Source organism: Camelina sativa, chromosome 19, assembly GCF_030686135.1.
Source record: "Camelina sativa cultivar CO46 ecotype springtype chromosome 19, ASM3068613v1".
Classification (NCBI taxonomy): Eukaryota; Viridiplantae; Streptophyta; class Magnoliopsida; order Brassicales; family Brassicaceae; genus Camelina; species Camelina sativa.
Window position 1 is genome coordinate 25484179 of NC_141898.1, and position 24051 is coordinate 25508229.

The following is a 24051-nucleotide window of genomic DNA, read 5'->3' on the forward strand; positions in this document are numbered from 1 at the left end:
ACCTATAATTTTAGTTATAGTATAGCATTTATAGGACTCAGCCCATAACCCAAACTAAATTAGAAACTATAATCTTTGAACCCATCGACATGAGCTCAAGCGACGAATTGATCTTCCGTACGGTTCCTGAGAAAGCAAGAACATCCTCCAGCTTGCGATCGAGTGCCACTGCCGCCGTTTTTTACATCGTCACTCTCTATGGCACTTCTTCCTTCCACTATAGTTTCGCGATATGATGGCTCTCTCCGTCGTGTTGTCTTCGCTCTTTCCCGCCTCATTGGTGACAGTTTGTCCAAAATCTTTGTGATCCTCATCTTTTCTTTTCTTCTTCTAATTAATTGTATTAAAAATAGCGTACGCATGCATGGCCAATATTCTAAGCTTTGTTTTAGTTAATAATATATACAAATTAAGGATTCCAAAAAAAAAAACAAAGGAAACAACATTTTTTTTTTTTTTTTTTTGAAAATCATGTGAATTTTCATTAGAAAGATAGTTCTGTAACTTAATACAGACAATTTAAACAGAGAGCACAGCTTGCCAAAAAAATAAACACAAGGAGAACTCTAAACTACTCTTTATGTTGAGTAAAGAGGTTAAGCATGTCGGAGCCATATTTGAAGTAGATTCCTGAACTGTTTTCGGTGCTTCTTGGCCAGAATCGCATCTCTGATTTGGCGGTCGATCCCCTTAAAGAGAACATGAGCGTCTGTAGAGATGTTATTATGGTGTCTGTTGTTGCGCTCCATCCAAAGGCAATAGAGGGTGGCTTGAGCGGCGAGGCGTCGAAGACATTTAGGTGTGGTGTTGTCGTTGAAGTCGAGCCAACCGGAGGAAGCGACCCACGTATGTAGGGATGTTGTGGTGGGTAAAAAAACCCAGCCCGGCCCGAACCCGAAAAAAGCCCACCCAGAAAAAGCCCGATCTCATAAAACCCGAATGGGTATTAGGTCTTGTGGGTAAACCCGAACGGGTTTTTAGTTTTGTGGGTAAATCCGTGGGTACCCGATTTTTTTTTGTCTTATATGATGTATTTTGCATTTTGCATTATGAATTTTTGTGTCTTTAGCTTTTTGGTACCAAATATGATTATCATCATCATATATATATGCCTGTGAAGCCCTGTTAACATTATAGAGTAAGATGCATTTGAAGAAACCAACGTTTAGTTTCATAATCCCTAAGAAAAGATCATACCTTCGTCGAGGTTGTAGAAATTGAGGTAGAGAATATGAGTTGTTGCAACCGCGAGAATAGGTGTAGTAACCATGATTTTGACAGATTGATCGTGAATACTGAAAGACCGTATCAATGCAGCAATCAATGAATGTAAATAGCTTCGTCCGGTTAGCGATAACAGAAAGCTAATTAAGATATAAAAAGATTGCATCTTTAGTCTTTACATCTCCAACGATATGAAAGCAGAGAGAAGAGGGTTCTGAATTGGAAACAAAATCGATCTAAGAGAAAAAAAAAAAAAAGAAGAAGACTTTATTACTTGTAAAGAGGATCAGAATCTCCGTCACTAGCTTCAAGTGCTGAAACAAGACACAACGAGACCACAACAATAAGCAGAACCACCCATCGCTGATTTCGCGCCATCCGATTACCCCAAAAAGAAGAGAGAGAGAGAGAGAGTAGAGACAGAGTAACAGAAGAGGAAACGAAAGAGAAGAGTAAAAGCTTAAAACTTTGTTTGTTATCTAGATGAGAGGAGTGAGTGAGTAAGTTGGTGGGATGATCGGAGTAAATTGAATAGGTTTCGGTGTGGCAGTTTCTTCTTGTCCATCAAATCGCGGAGACAGGTGGATGCTTCATAGAGAGAACAAGAGAGAAGAAAGAGAGAGAGAGATCTCGCTGCGGCAAAAGAGAGAGAGAGAACCCGTGAAAGAGGAAGAAGAGAAGCGCGTGGCGAAAGAGAGAAAGACGCGCGTGTGAAGAGCAGTGCCTCAAACTTTTTTTTTAACATTAACGAATCTAATTAAATTTTTTTTTAAAGTCTTGTGGGTACCCATAACCCAATAAGATAAACCCGAATAGGACTCTCTAAAATGGGTACCCGAACCATTTAAAACCCATAAAATTTTAACATAATAATCAGATCTTTGGGTTTCTTATTTTTCATGGGTCCCGGGTACCCATCGGGTTAAAACTCATTCTTAACATCCCTACACGTATGGAAGGTGAATGCACTATATCCCAGGCGAAAGGTGACTTTCCTCCAGAGGAGCTCACTTACTTCACAGCGGAGAAAAAGGTGGTCCCTTGATTCCAGAGCAGATCCACAGAGACAGTAAGTTGGGTCAATTTGCATCCCCCAACGAGCTAATCTCTCTCTTGTTGGTAACCTGTCAATCTTGATGTAATCTCGAGGAAACAACATTCAACACTCCTTGCAATCTCGATGTAAATTAAAAGGGTACAGTCCAACTTCCATTACAGAATTACCGATTATTTTCACCACTAATTTATTACACACTGGTAATATCATTTTTAATTTTGACGAATATCACTTTTAGAAAGTGTTTGCATAAATGGTCAGAATTATTGGTTGCAAAACTTTAATAATGGCGAGCTCGGATTCTTGCATGCGAAAATGGTGAGGAAATGAGTCTTGTGACATAGAGATAAAGTTATTTTATGCACAAAATATAGTAGTAATACTTAAGATGGTACCCATATCATTTTCTATATATAGAGAGGCTTGCAAGATATATAGTAGTACGACACAAACATGGCAGTTTCAACACATCATCACGTGGTTCTCTTCCCTTACATGTCAAAAGGCCACACCATCCCTCTCCTCCAGTTCGGTCGTCTCCTCCTCAGTCACTGCGGCAAAGAACAAACCACCTCCGTCACCGTCACCGTCTTTACCACTCCCAAGAACCAACCATTCGTCTCAGACTTCCTCTCCGACACATCGGAGATCAAAGTAATCTCTCTCCCTTTCCCGGAAAACATCACCGGAATCCCTCCCGGCGTCGAGAGCACCGACAAGCTCCCTTCCATGTCACTCTTCGTGCCGTTCACGCGCGCCACGAAGCTTCTCCAACCTCTATTCGAAGAAACACTCAAGAATCTTCCACAAGTTTCGTTCATAGTCTCCGATGGATTCCTCTGGTGGACATCAGAATCTGCGGCTAAGTTCAAGATTCCTAGATTGTTTTTTTACGGCATTAACTATTACGCCTCTGCCGTCCTCAACTCTACTTTACATCACAAACTCTTTACGGAACCGGAAATAAAATCTGATACCGAACAAGTCACTGTACCGGACTTCCCATGGATCCAGGTTAAGAAGTGTGATTTCGACCACGTCTTCACCGATCCGAACCAATCAGGTCCAGCTTACGAACTATTCATGGACCAAGTGATCTCGAGCACCACAAGCCATGGGTCTTTAGTCAATAGTTTCTACGAGCTGGAGGCAGCATTTGTCGATTACAACAACAACAACTCTGATACACCAAACTCATGGTGTGTTGGGCCATTGTGTTTGAAAGATCCTCCTAAACCGGGGAGTGCTAAACCGGCTTGGATCCAATGGTTGGATCGGAAGCGAGAGGAAGGACGTCCGGTGTTGTACGTGGCGTTTGGAACGCAGGCAAAGATATCGAACAAGCAGCTCAAGGAACTTGCTTTAGGCTTGGAAGATTCCAAGGTACATTAATATTCTGCCTCGAACCGTTCATCTATATAGAAGCTTTTGATTAACCGTTCAAGGAGGTTTTCATACAATTAAGTCAGGTGTTATACTTTAGTTAGGCATGATTACCGTCGGCCATGATATATAATTAGGGATATTAACTCTAAAAAAGTGTGTTCTATGTTTAGTCAATGTTTATTTATTTCTTACAAGTTTAGGGTTCAATAGTAATAACGGAGAAAAGAAGAGGATTATGAAAACGTAAAAAAAAAACAAAAAAAAAACGTAAAAAAATTGGAGTTTTTGGTCCAAAACTTTGTTCTATGTAAGTTTTTTTAGTCGAAAATTTAGTTTTCTCTGTCAGAAAAGAAAAAGAAAAAAAAAATCCTACATTGATTATTTCTTCTGAAAAAAAACAAAATTCTATGGGGAGCCATTTCCACTATCATCATGACTGGCTCTGACTCTGAGTAATAATCTAGGCTTAATTTGTTTGTCGCTACTCGTCAGCCTAGTTTCTTTCATGACTTTAATTTATAGTGTGACTACAAAAAAAGGTACTGGTGAGGTGTTTTGATTCTACCGTTAGGTTTTTGGTCGACCTAAATGACTAAATCGATGGTCTTGAATGCGAAACTATACAAGCTAGTTTGGCATTATTGCAAGGTATGGTGTTGTATAAATTCACATGTCGTATTTTGATTCATTTCAGGTCAACTTTCTGTGGGTCACAAGACAAGACGTGGAAGAGATTATTGGACAAGGATTTAACGATAGGTTAAGAGAGAGTGGGATGATAGTGAGAGATTGGGTGGACCAATGGGAGATATTGTCACATGATAGTGTGAAAGGATTCTTGAGCCATTGTGGTTGGAACTCGGCGCAAGAGAGCATATGCGTTGGGGTCCCCTTGCTGGTTTGGCCGATGATGGCAGAGCAACCACTCAATGCGAAGATGGTTGTAGAGGAGATAAAGGTTGGAGTAAGAGTTGAAACTCAGGACCGTAGTGTGCAAGGATTTGTGACAAGAGAGGAACTAAGTAGAAAGGTATTGAGATACAAACAATAAAGTTTTTTTACTTTATTTTTATTTTATTCCAATCTAAAAAATTGTTGAAAGACTAAAAATTAATAATAACCAACCACATTTTCATTTTAATTTTAAAAAAATTATATGTTAGAATTTAATTTTGATTTTTATCAATTTCACAGGTAAAAGAACTAATAGAAGGAGAAATGGGAAAAACCGCAAGAAAGAATGTGAAAGAATACTCAAAAATGGCAAAAACAGCTTTGCTCAAAGGGACTGGTTCGTCCTGGAAAAACTTAGATTTGCTCTTAAAGAATTATGCAAGAGTAGAGAGCCAAACGCCAAACGGTGCTACTGTAAAGTGAACCGGGTTTAAACCTAAACCAAAACCAATATATGTTATTTTGAGATCTTGAATAATTGGTGTAAGATGAAAAGTCGATTACTACGAACTAAACCTATGGAATAAACAGTGATCTTGAATAATTGACTTTTGTATTCGATGGTTTTGTGCCATTATGGATATAACTTCTCGAGACAACGTGCTGGTTTAACACGGTACACCCATCATGCGTTGTGAATTAGTGAGAGTTTGTCTCGTTAGTTATCAACCACCATTAGCTTATCTCGTCTTCTTCCAAAACATTAAGAGAAATTAGTGAAGAGTTTCATGAGGATTTAACCAATCCAAATTAAAAGCATAAAATCCATTTTATTTTTCCAAAAAAAGACTAGATTACTTCTTAAATGTTTTTGACTCTTTTTTATCTCACATCTTGTTCTTTTTGTTTTTCGATTCGATTGATACGCCAACGCAACTTTTTTTTCCATGCAAACTCCATTTCATGAAAAATTAAACCAAATACAATACACTATTATTCATCTTTTATTGATTTAATGACAAATCTATGTTAAAAATATATATGATTGATATTATTCCAGCATTTTCCCCCCTTTTATTATTTATTTTTAAAATGATTGTATATTATAATGAAAATAAAATGGTTCTTATCAAACTACACACGTTCTATTAGTAATATTTTTTTTGGGTTTTGATATATATTGCAAACAGAAAAACGTATTTAAAGTAAAATCATTATTGTTTATAAGAAAAAATAGTTTCACAAATATATTTACCTTATTATATTGGTACTAATTTATAATTATTATGCAATTAAAATTATTGTTGACTAACTTCAAACAAATGTAACCTCTTTTATCCCATGATTTTCGAGTTGAGACTTCTTCCTGATTGTGTTTGTTATACAAATATGATTGATGGGTATTGTAATCTAGGCAGAACAGATAAAGCTTTTCAATATTTCGGGGCGCTGTTGAAAAATGGGAACCGGCCATCCTTGAAAACATATACACTACTTATTGGTGCTTACAGCAAATTCAGAAGCATAGTTGATGCAGAGTCTGTGTTTCGGAATGTGACACTTGAGGGTTTGAAACCGGATGTTGTAACGTGTAACAATCTGATGTATGGTTATGGGAAGACACATCAGCTGAATAAAGTTTTTGAGCTTATTGGTGGAATGAGATCTGCTGGTAGCTCTCCAGATGTTGCAACCTACAATATTGTGATATATAGCATGGTAATTAGAGGATATGTAGATGAAGCAAATGAAATTATCAGTGAGATTATCCGACGGGGCTTCGTTCCTAGTGCATTTGCATTCACTAATGTGATTGATGGGTTCTCAAAGAGGGGGGGGGGGGGGGGGGGTTTCAGGAAGCGTTTCTTTTGTGGTTCTACATGGCTGATCTTAGAGCGCAACCTGATGTTGTAACATGCAGTGCATTACTTCATGGCTATTGCAGAGCGCAGAGAATGGAAAAAACTATTGTTTTGTTTAATAAGTTGCTTGATGCGGGGTTAAAGCCAGATGTGGTTTTGTATAATACGCTCATCCATGGATATTGAGAAAGCATGTGAGTTGACTGGTTTGATGGTTCAAAGGGGAATGCTTCCAAATGAGAGTACCCATCATGCACTAGTTGTGGGGATTGAGGGAAAGAGATTTGTGAACTCAGAAAAGCATGCATCCATGCTACTTGAAGAAATTGTTGTTGCAAATGGTGTCTGATATCTGGAGGATGATAACAGATCACATTATGCAGCATCATATCTAACTCTCCCACTTCGTTTCCCGCCTTTTAATATGCAAACACAATTCGATAACTTCGAAGCTCAACGAGAGCAGCTGGAGAAAATAGAATCAGTGAGGTTGTTGGAGCATAAAAGGAGGAAGCTAGAGTTGATGATAGCTATAAATACAAAAGGGAAAGCAGCTTACTAGAATGGAATCAAAACCAAATCGCAGATATCCCGTAAGCTTTTCGTTTTGGCTTTTCTGTTTTATCTGTGATTTCATCATATGCAGTAGTATATTTTTCCTTGAGAATACCCCTCTTGATTGTAGTTAGATTATATGATTTCTTTTAAAACTAGTTGCAGACTCAGTAATAAATATGTAAAACTCTTTTTTAAAGATTTTCATTTTTTGACTTCCAAAAGTGATGAATGGGACCCAATAGTAAGTTATTAACTGTGACAATCTTAGAGAAACTAATCGTAAGTTCCCTACTTATCTTCTAACATACAGATACAGGAGTCACAATTTCAATTATAAAATTTGGTTCAGTTACAAATTCCTTTCCTGGTTATGTCATTTATGTATTTCGTTCACAAACACTTTACCGTTCTTCGAAGCAATCCTTTTACCTCAATGGTTGTTTTCTAGGCTGTATTTTCCGTTTGCTAAAAATTTTTAGATCCTAACTTGTTTTTCTAAATGACATTGGCGATGAGTGAGCTTAGAATAAGAATTAGGAGATCAACCTGGTAGAAAACAATGTGTTGGACTAAATTACTAATCAAACGAGATTCGTTTTGGTAATCATGGACTCTCTTTTCCATATTTTGCTTTCAGACATTTAGGAGATCAAAAATATATGAACTCAGGTACGGGAATGGAGATTTAATGGGAGAAATAGATGATTACCTTTGCCCATCCTGTTTGAAAAACAAGTCATCATAGCCAAGATTTAATGGGAGAATTACAATGGAACGGGAATGGAGAGTTACAATATCACTTGTAATAGGAATTCGAATTGGAAAAGAGTTTCAAGCAGATGTTCCAGACTGGTAGGTCCAACAATGAGGTATGCACATCGATAATCAGCAGTCCTTCGAATTTTTCATTGATGTCTGTCTACTGGTAAATGAGTGCAGTTTCACATCAAAATGAGTGGCTGTTATTTGGTTGACATTCAAAAACATTTTGATCTCAATGTAGTGATACTTCATTTGTTGGTGAACCGTCGAAAGTTGATCAGTCAGAATACATGCATGTAAGCTCTTAATATAGTTTATGTTGCCAAAGAGTTGGCTGGATTTCAGATAGCTACCATTCTTCTCTCTTTGCAGGATCTCAAGAAGTCCAAGAATAGTAAGAAACAATGTTCTGCACTCAATTGGCTTCGGTGCAGGGAAGAAGATACTAATGAATATATCTGCGGAAAGTGGCGTGGAACCGGTTCATGTTCTCATTTTGAATGTGCCTTTCTATCTAATGCCTTTTCACCGGGATTCTTATCAATACATTCTTCCTTGTCTCATATCTATAACTCAACCACTGGTTTAAAAAGAATGACTCAAGAGACTGGGAATGCTTCTCTTCTGCTGCGGCTATTGGATCCATCACGTTGACTGTGCTGTCCCTCAGGTCAGAAACTCTCTTTACAACTATCTTCTTTTCCTAAAAGAAAAAACCTTCCTAGGTTGAAAAGTTAGCTGCCAGCCATAAGAGTCTACTACTTGGTAAAAGCAGTGATAGTCTTGCATCATCTTTCTTAATGAACCTATGAGTTGGATTCTTGAACAGATTTCTACATACTCCAAAAAAAATCAACTAAGTTTACACAATGCAACTTGTGTTTCATTTCTTCAAGAAATTGAGAGAAATGTGATCCTCTTAATCAACTCAAGTACATCAAGATGGTTTGTTATCTTTCTCGTTAGTTGTTTGATCTATCCTTACCAAGGATCTAAAACTGAATGGTCACTTATCTCTGAGGCTTAGACCTCGTTCAGACGCCAAGAAGTGAAAACTAGAACCAAATGATCGAAATAAATCAGATAACAAAGGAAAATCTAGATGGACGCTATCAAATACATATGCTTTTGGATTAGACACCTATATGAAGTAACATTTTGGTATGATATTTTTGTTTAGTTTAGTTTAGTTTTGAGTACTATTTAGTTTAGTTTAATTTCTTAGCAAAAATTGGATTGAAATCACTTTTCATTTTAACAAAATATATATTTAATAGAAAATAACTATTATAATATCGATTAATTTCATTTTAAATGTATTGTTTAGTTATAATTTTTTAGTATAAATACAACCAATTTTAACTAATTGTTGAATTTGAACATATTCTTTTGTTAGATTTTGGTTGTATACTGTATAATATGGAAAAACCTTTTAGTATGATATATTTTTTCTTGTTTAGTTTAGTAAGATCAGTTCTTTTTTGAATTTCCATAAGTGCAATTCCCTCCATATAAAGGATATTCTTATATATATATATATATATTTTTTTTTCCAACCAAACTATAAATATTAAAATAGAACTTCAAGATTGGTTGCCCAAACAGGAGGAAACGAGTTTACAAAGGTAGATTCTGAAGGTAGAGATCGTGAAGATCGAGCTAGGCAATCGGCTCTGACATTAGCGTATCGTGGAATCCTGGTGAGGGTGAAGGAGGTATAGGAACTTCGAAGCAGTGAGAAATCCTCCAGCAGATTAGAAAAAGCCGGCCAGTCTTCCGGCGTCTGCACCATCGCCGTTAGCTCTACGCTATCCGTCTCAAAAGCCTGACAATCGGCTCCAGCCACCAGTAAAGACTCCATAGCCCAGATCAGCGCTTGTAATTCTGCATATAGAGGTGATATACTCCGACGGTGACTCCGTGCTCCCAACAGGATCGTTGTAAGCTCTCCATTGCAGCCCCACCAGCCCAAACCCTGGTAGGGATTTGTACCTTTCCAAGAACCATCAAATTGGCATCGGGGAGAGGAACCCCTGTCCTCCGAAAAAGACGGAGGATCCAGATAATTCACTGAGTAAGACTTGGACTCCTCCCACAATAATTTATCCGTAGCCGCTTGATTCAAAATTTCAAGAGATTCTACCTCAATACCCTGGAAAACCTTTTTATTCCTATCTTTCCAAACTGACCAAATAATCCAAGGTAGTTGAATGCCGATATCCGAGACCCCGGATTGCGAAGACGCCCGCCAAAAAATAAAGTCTAAATTCACATAAATCGATGTGTATGGAAAACCCCCTGGTCCATCCGTATAGGCGACAACTCCCAAATACATCGAGGCCTAGGGCACTCAAAGAGCGCATGGTTTATAGTTTCCACTGCAGAATCGCATCTCTTACACACGGTGTCACAACGAACACCCCGATGTGCAAGACGCTCCAACACAGGTAGAGTACCCGAACCAATCTGCCAAAAAAAGTGTTGGATCTTGGACGGTACATCAAGTTTCCACGATTGGGCCCGCAAAGCCGTACACGTCGGCCCATACTCTACATCCATAATTAATTCCCGAGCTAACCGGTAACCTGATTTGACCGAATATTTCCCAGATTTAGTATAATGCCATATTAATCTATTCGGTTGATGAGTTCTACTAACCGGCATACTCTGGATTAATTGTATATCCCCCGGATCAAAAAACTCCTCCAAAGTAGGTAGATGCCAATTCTTAGTCTCCGAGTTAATTAAATGATTAACCATTAAACTCGGAAGCCACAACCTCCCTCGACCATTCGCCGGTCTAGGGCGAATATCCGGTATCCATGGATCACGCCAAACCGAAATGGAATTGCCAGAGCCTACCGCCCATCGCGCCCCCTGCTCCACCAATCCCTTGATGGAATAAATACTTCTCCAAGCAAAGGACGGATTATATGGTTTTTTTGCCATAAGAAGATGTTTGTTCCTGAAATATCGACTTTTCATCACCTTAGCCATTAAAGACGTTGGGTATTGAATTAGACGCCAAAACTGTTTGGCCAACATAGCCTCATTAAATTGTTCCAGAGCTCGGAAGCCAAGTCCCCCTTCAGCTTTATCTTTACATAGTTTGTCCCACGCAACCCAATGCATATTTAATGAGTGAATATGTAATTGATACAAAAGCTGTTCTTGATCATCAATTGGTATATTTTTCTTTTGTTTATGGTGACCCGGTTCCCCAACATCGCGGAAAAGTGTGGGATAAATTAACGGACATTGGATCTTTTCGTATTGATCCTTGGTTTATTATTGGAGACTTTAATGAATTAATTGGTAACCATGAGAAACAGGGTGGTGCCCTGCGGTCAGCTAATTCCTTCAAACCTTTTATCTCAATGATTAAGGATATTGGGATGCTTGAATTTCCATGTTATGGGGATCAATTATCCTGGCGTGGGAATCGGTGTAATAATCAAGTGATTCGTTGCCGACTTGACCGGGCTTTAGGTAATGAAGACTGGCACGCCCTCTATCCCAATTCGAAAGTAGAGTATTTGGAGATGATTGGTTCTGATCATAGTCCAATTTTAGCAACTTTTTTGACGGCGGTCCGGAGGAGACAGAGACAATTTCGGTTTGATAAGCGATGGTTGGGTAAGGAGGGCTTGGCTGGAGCGGTTGAGTCTGGTTGGAATCGGGCACGGAATTTTAGGATTCCGGGTTTTGTTGATAAAATAAGGAATTGTAGGAATTCGATTTCCTGGTGGAGGAAAAATAATGTCAGTACTGGCCCATCAATTATTTCTTCTTTGAAGACTGCTCTGCATGATGCGAAGATGGATGACTCGGTTTCGCTGGAAGATATTCGGGGAATTGAGAGGAAATTGAAAGAGGCATACCTGGATGAGGAGATTTATTGGCAACAAAAGAGCATAAAATTTTGGCTAAGGGTTGGGGATAAAAACACTTCATATTTTCACGCATCCACTAAACAAAGGCGGGTTCGGAATAGGATAATTGGTTTATTTGGTGCCAATAACGTTTGGGATGAATCAGCGTCGGGTATGGAACATATAGCTACAACATATTTTGCGGATCTGTTCAAGAAATCCGACGGTGGAGGTATTTCTGAGATGCTACAAGCAATTGATCCGATTGTTACGGCAGGTATGAACAGAGATCTTATCAGGGATATCTCGGAAAGGGAAGTCAGACAAGCTCTGTTTGCTATGCATCCGGAGAAAACTCCAGGTCCTGATGGGATGACAACTTTGTTTTTTCAAAGATTTTGGTCTTCTCTCAAAGGGGATTTAGTGGCTCTAATTAAAGAGTTCTTTCGCACTGGCAGTTTTGATCCGCTTCTAAATGAGACCAATATTTGTCTTATTCCTAAAGTGGATCGGCCTCAGCGGATGGCGAAGTTTAGACCTATAAGCTTATGTAATGTGAGCTATAAGATTATTTCAAAAGTGTTGTGTTTCCGTCTGAAACGTCTATTGCCTCGTTTGGTTTCAGAAACTCAATCAGCTTTTGTTTCTGGACGGTTAATTACTGATAACATCGTGGTGGCTCAAGAGATGTTTCACGGATTAAATACTAATAGTAGGTGTAATTCGGAATTTTTGGCATTTAAAACGGATATGAGTAAGGCATATGATCGGGTAGAGTGGGATTTTCTGGAGGCGGTTTTGGTCAAGTTAGGATTCGATAGGAGATGGATTTCGTGGATTATGTGGTGTGTATCATCAGTGTCGTACCAAGTTCTTCTGAATGGTCAGCCCAGAGGTTTTATTAGACCTCAGAGGGGGTTACGACAAGGGGACCCTCTATCTCCATATTTATTTATTCTTTGCACAGAGGTCTTGATAGCTAATATTAAGAAGGCTGAAAGGGAGAAAAAATTGACGGGTATTACCATCGCCCGTGGTAGTCCTACTGTCTCGCATTTGCTGTTTGCGGATGATAGCATGTTCTTTTGCAAAGCAACTGCCCAGGAATGTAGGATGGTTATGGATATAATCGGTACCTATGGCAGAGCTTCAGGTCAAGAGGTCAATCTGGCTAAATCATCTATTATGTTTGGCAAAAAGGTTACTCCGGATATTCGATCCCAGTTAAAGTTAATTATTGGGATTTCTAAGGAGGGTGGCATGGGTTCTTACTTGGGTATTCCTGAGAATCTTCAAGGATCGAAAACTAAGGTGTTTAGCTACGTTAAGGATCGTCTAGATGATCGTGTTAATGGCTGGTCTGCAAAGTGTTTGTCGAAGGGTGGCAAGGAAATTATGATTAAATCAGTGGCTTTGGCATTACCTACCCATGTTATGTCGTGTTATAAGCTACCTCAGGAACTAACATCTAAATTAACAAGTGCAATTTCCACTTTCTGGTGGAAGTCCAATGAGAAAGCTCGTGGTATGCATTGGGTTGCGTGGGACAAACTATGTAAAGATAAAGCTGAAGGGGGACTTGGCTTCCGAGCTCTGGAACAATTTAATGAGGCTATGTTGGCCAAAAAGTTTTGGCGTCTAATTCAATACCCAACGTCTTTAATGGCTAAGGTGATGAAAAGTCGATATTTCAGGAACAAACATCCTCTTATGGCAAAAAAACCATATAATCCGTCCTTTGCTTGGAGAAGTATTTATTCCATCAAGGGATTGGTGGAGCAGGGGGCACGATGGGCGGTAGGCTCTGGCAATTCCATTTCGGTTTGGCGTGATCCATGGATACCGGATATTCGCCCTAGACCAGCGAATGGTCGAGGGAGGTTGTGGCTTCCGCGTTTAATGGTTAATCATTTAATTAACCCGGAGACTAAGAATTGGCATCTACCTACTTTGGAGGAGTTTTTTCATCCGGGGGATATACAACTAATCCAGAGTATGCCGGTTAGTAGAACTCATCAACCGGATAGATTAATATGGCATTATACTAAATCTGGGAAATATTCGGTCAAATCAGGTTACCGGTTAGCTCGGGAATTAATTATGGATGTAGAGTATGGGCCGACGTGTACGGCTTTGCGGGCCCAATCGTGGAAACTTGATGTACCGTCCAAGATCCAACACTTTTTTTGACAGATTGGTTCGGGTACTCTACCTGTGTTGGAGCGTCTTGCACATCGGGGTGTTCGTTGTGACACCGTGTGTAAGAGATGCGATTCTGCAGTGGAAACTATAAACCATGCGCTCTTTGAGTGCCCTAGGTCTCGATGTATTTGGGAGTTGTCGCCTATACGGATGGACCATGGGGGTTTTCCATACACATCGATTTATGCGAATTTAGACTTTATTTTTTGGCGGGCGTCTTCGCAATTCGGGGTCTCGGATATCGGCATTCAACTACCTTGGATTATTTGGTCAGTTTGGAAAGATAGGAATAAAAAGGTTTTCCAGGGTATTGAGGTAGAATCTCTTGAGATTTTGTCAAGCGGCTACGGATAAATTATTGTGGGAGGAGGCCAAGTCTTACTCAGTGAATTATCTGGATCCTCCGTCATTTTCGGAGGACAGGGGTTCCTCTTCCCGATGCCAATTTGATGGTTTTTGGAAAGGTACAGATCCCTACCAGGGTTTGGGCTGGTGGTGCTGCAATGGAGAGCTTACAACGATCCTGTTGGGAGCACGGAGTCACCGTCGGAGTATATCACCTCTACATGCAGAATTACAAGCGCTGATCTGGGCTATGGAGTTTTTACTGGTGGCTGGAGTCGATTGTCAGGCTTTTGAGACGGATAGCGTAGAGCTAACGGCGATGGTACAGACGCCGGAAGAGTGGCCGGCTTTTTCTAATCTGCTGGAGGATTTCTCACTGCTTCGAAGTTCCTATACCTCCTTCACCCTCACCAGGATTCCACGAGACGATAATGTCAGAGCCGATTGCTTAGTTTGATCTTCACGATTTCTACCTTCAGAATCTACCCTTGTAAACTCGTTTCTTCCTGTTTGGGCAACCAATCTTGGAGTTGTATTTTAATATTTATAATTTGGTTGGAAAAAAAAAAAAAAAAAAAAAAAAGAAAAAAAGAAATGAGTGAACACCATTCTGAATTATGGGGAAAACATTGAAATTAACTTGCCATCACCAAACAAATAATTTAGAATACGTCAAAAATCGAATAAGAATCACAAACTTATCCTCGATATGAATCTATTAATTATTGTTGTTACACAATTACTACTATCATCACAAACTAAAACACACAAAAAAATGATAAAAAGATTGACAGTGGATCGAAATCATCAAATATATAAATAAATAAATAAACAAAAACCGGAAAGTTTAAATAATCTCATTAAGCATGCACATTGGCTTGAACTTAATTAAGTAATTTGTTGCATTTATCTTTGATCCATTTGAAGCTTTTTCTGAAAGAGCCTTTAAGCTTACCTTCAACAGTATAAGCTCTGTAACTCACAACTCTCTTCTTCCTCTGTAAATCTGGATCCACAAAACCACCCCAAGAAGACGATGAAGATGATGACGATCTTCCTTTCTTCGGATTCGTCGTTGGATCTTCGGGTATCCTGGTCGGGTACTCTGTGTAGGAAGTGCTGTAAGACCTAAGATCTTGCATCCCACCGTTACCACTGAATGAATCTGGTCCGTCAGATCTCCGGCCGTGGCCTGAGTATTGTACTTGAAGGTCTGATGTTCTTCCGTCACCGTACGATCTGGATCTGAAGTCTTCCATTCTTGGGACTCAGACAAAGAAAGAAGAAGAAGTGATGGTGTTTTGTAATAAAGCTGACGAATGCCTTTTGTGTTTTTTGTTTTTGTTTCTTTCTTTTACGAGAAGGAAAGAATCTTTTTGTATTTTGAGTTACATACTATGTTGTTGTATTCTTTGTTACTATGTAACATACAAATAAATATGTTTAGGAGTTTTTTTTGTCCAAGAGTGTATATATAGTCGAAGTGTGGACTTGTAACTTACAAATACCTAACAGTTTCTTTTGGGAGTAAGATTATTGTAAATGGATGGAGTTGTAAAGAAATTAGTTGTTATTTGTAAAATATTTTACGAAAATACTATCGCACTATTTTGCGAAAATTAGTTATATTACCTAGTAATTGTTTTTGACTAATCTTTTTAAGAAGAAGACCAAATCATATATGTGAACAATAAATTGTTTTGAATAAAGTTTCTTTATATTTTGGAAATTATTTAGAATGATTAATAAGAGAAATGCAATTAATAAAAAGTGATGTTTTTTTTTCCTGGAAACTTAGTATTTTTGTAAGATATATAATATTATACTTAGAGATATATTTTATTGTAAACTTAATTTATAATTATGTATATCTGAAATTATTTTCAATTCTTATCTATATTTTTTTTTTAAAAAGCCATACTTCAGTTGATTTAAAATTTTCATATCTTTCTTGGATTTGAAAAATTAAGGTGGTAAACATGTTAGATACTAGAATTTATTAGAAATTTTATATGAAATACATATTTAACGGCTAATATTAATACTAACTATCATTATCTTATTTTATTTGCTTAACGTCAGTAGTTATTTTATATGTAAATATTACTCCACTTGTTATGTCAAAAAAATAGTCCACTATAAATACCTAAACAGTACTACTTTTGGGTTAAAAAAAGAAGAAGAGTGGTTCAGAATATTAATGAAGTCCCAAGTCAAAAATGAGGCGCTGAGTCAGAGGCAGCTGTCTCCCCGAGTCGGTGGAGAGGAGCTTTTAATTTCTTCCAACTGAATTTTTCTCTTCGTCCTCTACGTTTGACCAATCTCCCCACGTGATCTTCACGTGATTCCTTTCTTAATCATCTTTTTGTCCATCTTTAAAGGAAAGGACTAACCAGTATAACTCTGTTTCTTTTTATAACTCGACGACTATCATGAGTTTTACTATAATTTCTTGTTCAAATTGTTTGTATTACTTTTGACCTTTAGACAAGGTTATCTATATATGGAAAGCTAATTAATAAGAATTGGCCATGATCAGTTTCTATTAAAAATATATATACTGGGATTTCACTCGCAGTACACGGTGGAACTAAATTATAAATTATTGTATTTTAAATAATAATTTTTAATTTATTTAGTTTTCAAAATCTCAATTAATTAACTTTTGTCTAATTAATTTAGAATTTTGTGTATAATTTTTTTCTTCTTCTTATTCTTATAAAGTTTATAACTTAATTACATTAAATTTGTTATTAGATATAATATAAAATTCTAGATTTGTTTTGTTCTCTAGAATTAAACAAAAGTATATGCCTATATAGTATGTTAGTGTATATTTTTATGTGTATTTAATTTTATTTCTTTTTGGAATATTAAGAATGTGTTATAGTATGTGTAATATTTTGTAGTTCATATACTAAATAATTTCTAAGTTAATTTTCAAAACTATAATTACAAATGTATAGTATATATGAGATAAACTAATAGTTTTAGTGTAGGTTTTATAGTCCAAATCTGCCATGCTAGGTGGGTCAGGCAACATGTTCAAAGATTTTTACTCCGCAAAAATTCATCATACGAAACCGTGAAAGTAAAAATTAGTTTTAAATATGTTGAGATCAAGGCGTTGAGATCAAAAATCTCGGCCACGGTTCCTCCTCCAAGATCGAAAATCAATTTGTTTATTGATTAGGCCGATTGTTTAGGAAATTTGTGTATGGAGAAAATACTATTTTGTAAAATTAGAAACTTAATATTAATTAAATTAACTATATACTTAATATTTAATGTTAAATAGAGAGGTTCTGATTTTTTTGGAAATTTATTTAGGATGAGAAACCTTGTTTTTAAAAATAGAAACTTAATATTAATTAACTAAATGAAAAACAAATTAATAATTAATACCAATAACATGCTTGTAAATAGGTATAAACTTAGAATTTATTTCAATAATGTCTCTAAAAATGTATATATGTAGATATATACAGTACATGAGAAAGTTGATTATTTCGTTGCTCCACCTAACATGAGACATGAGTACATCTAATTTGTCTTTCATATCCCAAGATTTTATGTATTGTCACGTTTTTTTTTTTAAATTAAATTTTATTTAAAGGTACCACTAGTGTAATACTGTTTGAAAAGGTAGAAGAAAGCTTCTGAACATAATTCGATCGAACGGGAGTTACCCAACATCGATCAGAAATTAATTAATTTGTTCGTTAATACATATGATATGACCAGACGCTTCAAAAGTAATTCATTAACATGTTTATGTTAATCATGTATACTAAAAAAATGTAATCATATATTTAAAACTGTTGACAAAGTATGGATTACAATTGTGAGCATGAGGTTCTTTCATCTAATGATTAATGATTAGATTTACGTCTCATATCTCTTGAATAAACACAGAGCATGAGGTTCTTTCATCTATTTCAGAAAACAAAACATGAACAGTAATCACTAGTCACCAATTTTTTCTTATGGTTAGTCACTTTTAGTCTACATTATTATAACTAAATTACTGAAAAAGGTTGAGTTGTTATTGTGTGTTTTTGTTGTTGCACATGTGTAATGTCTCTACAATACTATTCCACTGCATATGTAATGAATTTACTGATATTGTCAATGATGATGTTCTGGCCTCGACTACAACTTGTAATTTAGAGTCTTGTCTCCTTTGAGATACATACGATTTATAAATAAATAAATACGCAAAAAAGATAAAAAAAACGAAATGGCCCATTCACTAACGGGACCACCAATTGACTTTATAAGATTTTATACAATCCCGATGCACATTAATCACATTTGTCATTTTCTTATTACAAAAAAGTTTTTACCGTACTAGATTTGGTCCAACAGTAAAAACCTAACAAAACTACTATTTTATTTCCAAAAGGCAAGAAAAAAAAAACCATTTATTAATTTTTTTTGCACCAATTATTACAACAGTTTTTGATTGAAATTTTCTTTACACCAAAACAAAATTCAATATCTCAATCTACTTTGCTTGATTGTGGTTTAAAGACAAGAGCATAGCAAGATCAAAAGAGAGACTTGACAACGAGATTCAAAACTCAAAAACGGTTCGTCTCTACCAAAATTTTGCAGATACAACAACTCTAATTTTTTAACTTTTTTTTTTCTTCTTCAATGGTTAAAACACTATTCTTGTTTTAGCATCACAACCACATATGTTTGGAGAAAGTCAATTTCCAACAGTTGTTTCATGACATTGATCCTTTGCGGTTCATCAGATCGTGGTAATAAAGAAGCACACACATCGGTTGTCCGAATATGCAGAAGATGAACCAGAAGATCATGTTCCCCACCTAATTATGATCCCATTCCAAAACAGATAAACTCGATTCAAGTTTCAACATTGTGATTTAAATGGCTAGGCTATAAAACAAAGAGTAAGTTGTTCTATCTTCTCGGGTTGTGAGAGCATACCGTTGAGCCGAACCTTTCTTGTAGATAGTTTGTGATAAAGACCAAAGGCACCTACTCAAACACCACAATGATTAGTCAGAAAATGGGACTAACGTGACATACTATTGCTGATTCTATGTAAGAAATCGACTGCGAAAGAATTTTCTTACCTGAAACATAATCCCTATAAAAGCCCATAACTTGAAGAGACGGCAAGGGACTGCGATGCATAGCTATCAAAAAGAAAATTTTTAAACACCATATCATTAAGTAGAATATTACTTTAAATATTAGCATTTCTTTAACTAGGGTGTGTTCATGTGTCTAGAGACAGGGTAATGCAGAAAGTATATACCTCATGAAAGACGGCAGAGACTAAGAAAGCAATGATAATGGCGAGTGTCTGGAAAACATGTATGTAGAGGGTTTAAGTTATAAAGCATAAAAAGAAATCTCGAGAATTTCATATCAATATATAAGTCACTCACCTTTGGTATCTTGCTCCGCAGGCACGGGAAGTATATATGTCGAACCATCCATTTATGAACAGGCTGTCAAGAAAAATAAGATATTATTGATTAGCTCCCTTCATCTATTTTGTACAGAAAAGAAGGTGATGTTTGAGGAAGAGAACCATACCATATTCCACATTCTCCAATACTGACAAAGGAAGACAGTGAATAATGAAATTTCGTTAGTTAGGTGACCCAAAAACGACAACCTTAGAAATCATAAGTTTTTTTTGAGTAAAGCAACTCACGTCTCCCACACTTTTTGCATTCCACCAATCTCTGTAGAATTCACGATCCCCGAAGCAGAGAAGCTCTGCCAATATGTTTAACCTGTGGACAAGAACGATGCAAAGAGATTTGTATTACATCAGACTATGAGTGACTAAAATTATCAATTTATTGATGAGATGTAGTTCTTTTCTGTTCTTCTTCTTTGCAAATTATATCGAAAGAGAAGAATCGCAGCATACCAAAGGTGGAAGAAGCAGTAGAACATGCAGAGCCACACATATAAATTTGGAACTGAAAGCTTCAACACTCTTTCAATAGCATATAGAAGATCCCCTTTCAGAGGATGCTTTGAGTTTCTGACAATAGGATTTATATACTGCCATAGAAGACCAAAACAACAGGAAGTAAGTAGTGACAACGCAGGGAAGATGAGTGCCACCAAGGAAAATTAATAAAGCAAGATGTTGAAAACGCACTTGTTCTATTATAAATCCCATGAATCCAGTGAATATGACCAGTTTTGCAAATTGACGAGCCACCCAACCCTTCCGTATACATGGAGAACGTGGATAGCTTGGCTGGAAAAACGCAAAGACACGAGGTTTAGACAATAAACTCTTGCAAGAGTAAGAATGGTTGATGATCTTAGCAATAAGATGCATCTCATTACCTGATAACACAATGTGGGAGCAACCATAAAATATGCCAAGCTCTTCAAGCTAACGTAGTAGGAGACTTCAGGATTGGCCTTAAGTTTATAACAGTGTCCGGTTAAAATAGTAACACAATGCAAGTGACTGATATATATATTTCATTTTCTTCTTTTACCTTATCAGCTGAATTGGCTAGAGTTCTTATGTCGTAGTTAGTATGAGCATAAGAAACCAACTTTAGCCACACAATGCAAGTGAGGAGCATCAATGTGACACCTGATAAGAAGGCAGAATCACACCTGTTCATTTTCAAGATCCCCAAGTTAGCCACCTAAACTTAGAAAGAGCATCAGAAGTTGAGACTAGAAACATCATAGCTTACCTTAGGGTGACGTAAACTGGATACAAAACCTCTGTCATGGTGATAATAATATGAAGAATGATGACAACCTTCAGTATTATCAGAGAAAAAGATTATAAGTTTCTTCAGGAAACAAATTTTTTCTTGATTAAACAATCAAGTAATGATTGGAGAATAGTGGTTTACTCACAGGTTCAGAAATGCATTTCTGAAGAACCAATTTCTCGACGGTAAAGGCAGCCAAAGGAAAGATTGAAAGGGAGAGACTGCAATGGAAGAGGTAAAAAAAGAAGAACTGAATCACTAAGCTCATCATTACATGTATAAAAAATGTAACATTGCTAGGAAAAAAAAGAACATATATTTATACCAACACATGAAAAGCGGCCAATCCCGCAACGATCTTGAACTAAACCAGAAATCCGTTCTGATCAACCAACCATACTATATGAATGATAGCAACGACAACAACAAATGTAAGTCTCTGATAAAAGTTGTCAGCTCCAGTAAGTTCTCAAGCCGCAAGAGAAAGAAGCAACTAACCTTCATCAGATTTTCGATGATGAGTCTACTGTTTACAGCAATAAGAACTACTACGCACAAGTTGAATAATCCGGCATGGCTCTGCAGTGCAAAACAATCACCAAACTCAATCCTCTCTATACAGCTACTAGACCAATTTGAAACACCAAATTCGAAGACTGTTAAAGTATTTATTTGACCTGTTTGAAGATTGCGTCGGAGCTGAGTGGACTCTCCCTAGCTCTCCGATGAGCAGGAACCGACGGTCGATACGCATACGTAGTCTCGGCGTTACCTCTTCCTCCTTCTCCGCCGGCGCCTCTTCCACCACCACCGGTTTCCCTAATTTCGGTATCTCCGGCCAAATTGGCAGTCGTCCCCTGAGCGTCATCGTTAACAACGGAATCAATCCGATCCCTAACGTCGGCGGGAGCTCCAACATCAACAGACGGTGGATTATCGGAACCAGAAAGAACTCCGTTGGAATCCGATCTCGATTTCCGTCGACGAAGATCCACAAACTCTCCGCCACCGTTCTCTGTCGCCGTCGCGGTGCTAACGCCGCCGCCTCCAGAATCCAAAATCGCCATTTACCGAATTGACGGAAACAGCTTTCAAAGAAACGTTATAGAAGGAAGGCGTCAGAGAGAATCGAGAAACATGCAGATGAAATTGAAAGAAAAGGTGAGGAGTCACGTTGAAGAGAATCAGAATCCAATAGAGAGAGAGAATAATAAAAGTTTGTACATATTAAGAGAAGGTTTGTTTGTTTAGAAGGGGGGGGGGGGAGAGAGAGGAAGAAGAAGAAGCTGAAAAGGAATCGGTGGAATCGTGTCTGGTTTCCCTATAAAGAGAAGCAAAAGTTTGAAAGAGAACTTTGAAGAGAAGAAAAAAGATTCACGAGAGAGAGAGAGAGAGAGAGAGAGATGACAACAATGGTGACGAATGATTTAATTGAAAAGCGGTGTTTGCGATATTTTTTCTTTTCTTTTCTTTTTAAAAAATATCTTATGTTTTTTTCCCTATTGTTTTCTAATTTTATGATTTGGTGTTTAAATAATATTAAATTATGAAACTATTTTAATGTTTTGAAATACTATTTAAATCCGATTTGTTAATTTTAAAGAGAAAAATAAACTTTTTATATTTGTGTTTCTTTATTATTGCAAAAGATGATATTTTTACAAAATATATATTTTTGGTAATGCTCTTTAATCCAATGTATTTAGTGGTTTTATTTATTTTTTATTATATTAAAAAGATAATTGTTTGAGAAATGTTTTTAGTTAAATGGTTACTGGCATCACTTCTGTGATTGATCCTACCAGATTAAATTATGGATTGGATCTTGTTGATTTAATAATAATAAAAAATCATTTGAAAATAATAAATATTGAATGCTTTTTTTAAGAATAAGTTTTCTATTTTTTTTTAAAAAGGAAAAACGTTGTTTTCTGATAATAGTTCTTAAGAGCAACAAGTTGATGGAGACAAGTTGATGAGTCTATTTTAAAGGAAAGAGTTTAAATTACCAAAAAAATATAAATAAAGAAAAGAGTTCCATAACAAACAAAAGAAACTATATTTAAAAAAGAAAATGTTTTACTCGTGATATTTTTATTTAAAATGCTAACTATAGACTATTTTAACAACTTCAAATTTATTAAAATAGTATTCCGTTCCACCAACCATCAGTCGAGTTAGCTAATAGCCATGATGTAAACCAAGCTCCAAGGTCAAGTCATAGACGTTGTTATTAAAAACTTACCAAGTACTACTCGCTAACTAGATACGCTAATGCAAACTATGTTACCCGATCCGATAAATAGTGAGCTGATATGGGGATGTTGATACTTTTTATATACAACTAGGTAACACAACCCGCAATATATGCGGGATAAATCGATTCAAATAAAATTATTACAAATAAAATTATTGTTTAGAATTGAAGGTATCATAATAATAATTTTATACATAATTTTATTTATTTATTCAAATTTATATTTAATTATTTTATGTAAAATATATTTCATCTGTGAAATGTGTAACATAATGTTAATTATTGTGATAATTGTGATAATTGTGATAATGTTATTTATTTTTAAGATTATTGTAATAATTAATTTTTAATATATACTCCCTTTGTTTCATAAAGAGTGTTATTTTAGAATTTTATTTTTGTTTCACAAAGAATGTCATTTTACATTTTCAATGCACTATTTTATATTTTTAATGCATCTTTTTCATTAGATTTTCTAGTTTTACCCTTAATCTATAACTAAATTAACCTATTAAACATTTATTAAATGAGAGCATATATGTATATTTTAATATTCTTAATTTGTGTGAAATGTGTCAAAATGACACTTATTGTGAATTATTGTGAAACAGAGGGAGTACTTGAATAGTCATCAAATTTTTAAAATCAGAGAATAAGTTTTGTATTTCAAAAAGTTAAATAGATGAATAAGTTTTTTAATAGTTTATGAAATGCAATTTACTTTAAATAATTAAATATGTTATGAAACTGATAATTAAATTATTAACTATATTTTCTTTTTTTAATAAATGATGAAGTCTTTCATTTAAAAAAATAATAGAAAGAAACATTACCTTATATATTCTAACGACACATTTATGTAAATAATAATGAAATAAAGATTTTCTTATAT

The 24051-nt window shown here is 36.2% G+C and overlaps 4 protein-coding genes across 6 annotated transcripts; 2 read left to right on the top strand and 2 right to left on the bottom strand.

The window, feature by feature from the left end:
• The first annotated feature begins 2176 nt into the window (after positions 1–2176).
• Positions 2177–5165, top strand: LOC104767138 (UDP-glycosyltransferase 90A1-like). 3 transcript variants are annotated; one of them, XM_087502908.1, is made up of 5 exons: positions 2177–2419; positions 2543–2599; positions 2699–3664; positions 4362–4697; positions 4862–5165. In XM_087502908.1, exons 3-5 carry the CDS (start codon positions 2735–2737, stop codon positions 5042–5044), a joined length of 1449 nt encoding a protein of 482 aa, XP_087359034.1. In that variant the 5' UTR covers positions 2177–2419; positions 2543–2599; positions 2699–2734; the 3' UTR covers positions 5045–5165. The 3 variants fall into 3 exon arrangements, with proteins under 3 accessions (XP_087359034.1, XP_010489475.1, XP_087359033.1); XM_087502907.1 differs by having other exon boundaries at positions 2192–2419; positions 2520–2599; XM_010491173.3 differs by lacking the exon at positions 2543–2599.
• A 5715-nt stretch (positions 5166–10880) lies between these two features.
• LOC147921008 (uncharacterized) lies at positions 10881–14404 on the top strand. The gene is made up of 3 exons (XM_087501337.1): positions 10881–13721; positions 13809–13941; positions 14241–14404. Exons 1-3 carry the CDS (start codon positions 10881–10883, stop codon positions 14402–14404), a joined length of 3138 nt encoding a protein of 1045 aa, XP_087357463.1.
• A 442-nt stretch (positions 14405–14846) lies between these two features.
• On the bottom strand, positions 14847–15614 carry LOC104767140 (uncharacterized). Its single transcript, XM_010491177.3, has one exon. The coding sequence runs from the start codon at positions 15419–15421 to the stop codon at positions 15047–15049; it is 375 nt and encodes a 124-aa protein (XP_010489479.1). The 5' UTR covers positions 15422–15614; the 3' UTR covers positions 14847–15046.
• Positions 15615–18572: 2958 nt separating this feature from the next.
• LOC104767141 (diacylglycerol O-acyltransferase 1) lies at positions 18573–22413 on the bottom strand. The gene is made up of 16 exons (XM_087502555.1): positions 21580–22413; positions 21401–21481; positions 21228–21301; positions 21048–21123; positions 20879–20946; positions 20672–20795; positions 20514–20591; positions 20320–20421; positions 20083–20219; positions 19861–19942; positions 19740–19760; positions 19589–19651; positions 19456–19503; positions 19271–19333; positions 19122–19172; positions 18573–19000 (listed from the first exon to the last, which is right to left on the bottom strand). Exons 1-16 carry the CDS (start codon positions 21967–21969, stop codon positions 18896–18898), a joined length of 1563 nt encoding a protein of 520 aa, XP_087358681.1. The 5' UTR covers positions 21970–22413; the 3' UTR covers positions 18573–18895.
• Between the last annotated feature and the right edge of the window lie 1638 nt (positions 22414–24051).